The sequence below is a fragment of the Aulonocara stuartgranti genome, assembly GCF_965226115.1.
Source record: "Aulonocara stuartgranti genome assembly, chromosome: 3".
NCBI lineage: Eukaryota > Metazoa > Chordata > Actinopteri > Cichliformes > Cichlidae > Aulonocara > Aulonocara stuartgranti.
Window position 1 is genome coordinate 60,566,526 of NC_138941.1, and position 4,086 is coordinate 60,570,611.

General features: G+C 40.6%; 1 protein-coding gene across 1 annotated transcript; it reads right to left on the reverse strand.

Moving 5' to 3' along the window:
* Positions 1–261: 261 nt before the first annotated feature.
* Positions 262–3,469, reverse strand: LOC309702033 (tripartite motif-containing protein 16-like). The gene has a single exon (XM_082526425.1). The coding sequence runs from the start codon at positions 3,326–3,328 to the stop codon at positions 1,631–1,633; it is 1,698 nt and encodes a 565-aa protein (XP_082382551.1). The 5' UTR covers positions 3,329–3,469; the 3' UTR covers positions 262–1,630.
* Between the last annotated feature and the right edge of the window lie 617 nt (positions 3,470–4,086).

The window sequence follows — 4,086 nt, forward strand, 5'->3', positions numbered from 1 at the left end:
CGGAATAGCAAAAAAGGAAGCCAACAAAACGGAGCATGCTGATCTGCAGATGGACAGAGGAAACAGCAAACTACGCTAACAGGTTTTGTATCTCCTTTGAGGCTCCGCGGCTTTGTTGATTACAATCTGTAAGGCTAATAGTAAAGTGAATCTGTCTCCATGCACAGCATTTAATCTGTTCAGCTGGTTTCATACTGCTTTAATGAACATTAGAGTAATTTGTGACAGAGAGTGCAACCAGAGAATCACACGGGTTTTTTTTTTTGTTTAATTGTAGTTTAGCAGACATTTCCAGCAGGCGAGTGAACAGACTGAACACAAACTGATCAAAAATGTTAAAGGACATTAAACTTTCATAAACATCAAGCAGGTGAACTGAAACTGAACTTTAGATTATTGGAGCGTGGTGATTCTAAGCTTCCCAAACCCACTTTAAATAAACTTCTCTCTACATATTCTTCTACAATATAAAGAAAATGCTATTACATTATACATCAGTGTATATGTGAGATCAATCATCAATGAGTAGCATGTAATACTATCAAATGACAAGAATCAAAAACAAACTTATTTAACTATTAGAGAAAATAGTAATTGAATAATGTTAGCAGTTCAAAAACATCACTTTATCATCACATATTAAAGAGAAGAAACTTATGAAATGTTGAGGTTTCTTAACAAATTACTGAGACAATCACAAAAAAAATTGTCCTCTACTCATTAAACCGACTAATCACATGAAAACCCAATGCAACAGTAACCACAAGTATATAATAGTATCGCTTATCAAACTATCTAACTGTGTAATATGTGTTGAACATGAAGAGTAGAGTATATACAAGATCTGTCAATTGTAAAGTACCAGTTTTGTCACTTTAACATTACTGCACTATTATTAAAGCACTTTTCTCCTTTCTCTGTCATATCAAATCATTTTGTTCTACTTTTTATGTTTTTTTTTTCAATATCTCTTTATAATACAGCCTTTGATTTATGGAGTAATTTACCAACACATATCAGGTAATCTTCAGAACACAAGTTTCAGTACCTAAAAATACTTAGAACTGGGTAGCAAATATTATATAATTCAAGATTTATTGTAAAGTAATAAGTAACTTTGTGGTATTTAGAGGTTGAGACAATGTTGCAAAGGCAGTTATTAAGTTGCACAGATGTATTAGAAGTGTGGGCTTCATCGCAGATTATCCTAACATACTAGACAACATGTTTATCCTACCCTCAGGGTACCCAGTACTTAAAAAAATTACTTACAGTGTAATTATCTTTTTCCTTTAAAATATGCATCACTCACTGGTTCTGATCTACTGCCTTTAAATATTTTAGGTACTAAAAATGTGGGAATATGGCATTAGAAATGTTGCAGAGTCACAGCTAAAGAGCGACCCAGCTAGATTTTGTATTTGTGTTTGCATTCCTACAATGAATTCATGAGCTTCTCTCCCTGCTCCTTTTCATGCATGGATGTAGTGCCACATTAACTGAATGCAAGGTTTTTAGTGTAGGAAATGAATTAATGCTGTACCATGTATGAAATAAAAAAATTTAAATGAAGATGTAGAAACTGCTTTAGATCATAACAAAAGTACACTGATACTCAAGAACATGCCCTCTATGTGTGTTTGACTTTACTGAACTCAGCACTGACTTCAAAACCCAAAAGACACAGTCCAGCGTGGAGCGGCTGAGTGAATGTGGCCTGGACTCTGTGCAGGAGAGTCATGGTTTCAGAGACGCTGTAGAAAGACAGAATACCTGCTCTGTGATCCAGGTACACTCCAACTCTGGAGGAACGAGGACCTGAGAGGACAGTTTGGATTTTGTTGTTCAAGTAAGTGTAGCCGGTTGTGTCACAGAATAAAGCCCAAGATTTGTCATTGTATCCAAAACCACATTCAGTGGGGCACACAGCTCTTCCGATAGTCTTGTATGCGACTGCTACACAAACTCCTCTTCCTCTCCACTCCACCTCCCAGTAACAACGTCCAGTCAGGGTCTCCCTGCTCAGGACCTGCCTGCATGAAGTGAATCTGTCTGGATGATGAGGGTAAGGCCTGTATCGTTTAATTAGCATTGCTTTCCTGTTCCCCTCTGATAAGAGCAGGTGAGTGTAAGCTGTGTTTGGATCCAGTGTCATTTCATGTGAATATTTTAAGAATCCAGCTCTGGTCTTTGGCTCCGTTGGTGACAGTAAAACATCCACTTCAGTGACTGTCAGTGAGATGTTCGTCCATTCCTCTCTCAGAGTGTCCTGTAGTTTATCTCTGGTCTCTGACACAGCTGCTGTCACATCCTCAAAGTACCTCAGAGGACGAATATTGATGCTGGATGAGTGTGTAGACTCACTGAGTGCTGACAGTGAGGGGTAGTTGTGTAGAAACTGGTTGTGATCCTCTGTGTGTGAGAGCTGCTCCAGCTCGCCGTCTTTCCTCTTCAGCTCAGCAATCTCCTGCTCCAGCTTCTCCTGAAGCTCTTTGACTCGACTCACTTCAGTTTCCTGCTGGGATCTGACCTGCTGCTTCACATCAGAGCTTCTTTTCTGGAGGAGACGGATCAGCTCAGTGAACATCTTCTCACTGTCCTCCACTGCTTTATCAGCAGAGCCATTGATGGCCTCCACCTCCTGTTGAAGCAGCTTCACATCTTTCTCTCGCTCCTGGATTCTCAGCTGGATGTTTAGTCGTCTCACCTCGAGCTCCTTCTGCTTCTCAGTCCTTTCTGCTGCAGCTGGGACTGTTTCATGGCCTTTATGTGCATCCATTGTGCAGAGATAACAGATACTCTGCTGATCAGTACGACAGAAAATCTTCATCCCCTCATCATGACGAGAGTAGATCTCACAATTAGATGATGACACTTCTTGGAGCTTCCTGGAAGGCGAAACCAACCTGTGTTTCTGTAATCGATTTGTATTGTAGTGACGCTGGACGTGTTTCTCACAATAGGAGTCCTGGCAGACCAAACAGGATTTGACAGCTTTCAGCTTCCTCCCAGTGCAGACATCACAGGCCACATCTTCAGGTCCAGCATAGCATTGCTCACCTGCAGCAGCTTGGAGTCCAGTGTGCTTCAGCTGCTCCACTAAAGTTGCAAACATGACGTTTTTCTCCAGGACAGGCCTCGGTGTGAAAGTCTTCCTGCACTGAGGGCAGCTGTGGATTCCCTTCCTATCCTCTTCATCCCAGAAACTTTTAATACAGTTCATGCAGTAGCTGTGTCCACAGGCTGTAGTCACTGGATCATTCAGTAGATCCAAACACATGTAACAAGAGAAGGTTTCTCGGTCCAGCTGATCTCCTTTCTGTGCCATTTCACCTCTCAGTTTAAGCGCTTTCGTGAGTTTCTCTTCCTTATAAACTAGTTTGAGGTCTGATCTGAACAACGTGTTCCTGCAGTGACTCGAGTCTGAGCTCTAACATGTCACCACATGTTGGCTACACCCAACTTCAACTTGAGATAAGATAAGATAAAACTTTATTAATCCCTCGGGTGGGTTCCTCTGGGAAATTCGGTTTCCAAAAGCACAGAACCGAAGGAGGTTGCAGAGTTACAGAATATTATATATATATACACACACACATATATAAATACAGAGACATATATATACGAAGGGGATAAATAGAATAAATAGGAATAAAAATAAAAATACAAGTGAATTGCAATTTTCAAGTATGGAGTCTATTGCACCGTTGACTATTAACAAGAGTATTGCACAAAAGGTATTGCACAGTGAAGTGAAGAGGCACTACAGCTTAGTTGTTGTGAAGTGATGGTGTGGAAATGAGCAAACATGTGGGCAGAGAGGTGCTATGTTTACGAGGAGGAAGAAGAGGGAGGGTTATCAGCCTGTGCTTCATTCCTGGAAGAGGAGCGGTTTGAGAACGATGCTGTTCATTTCAACTGTTTCTCTCCCGTAAACACCATCAAGGGTGAGAGGGTGCAGCAGGTGTAGTAGTTGGTACATGATGGAGTAAACAAATTAACGGGTTTTCAAACATATTCAGCTCCACAAAAATGTGATGACAGGAATAATACAAAGAAACCTTGACTGCTTTTTTAAAAGTATTT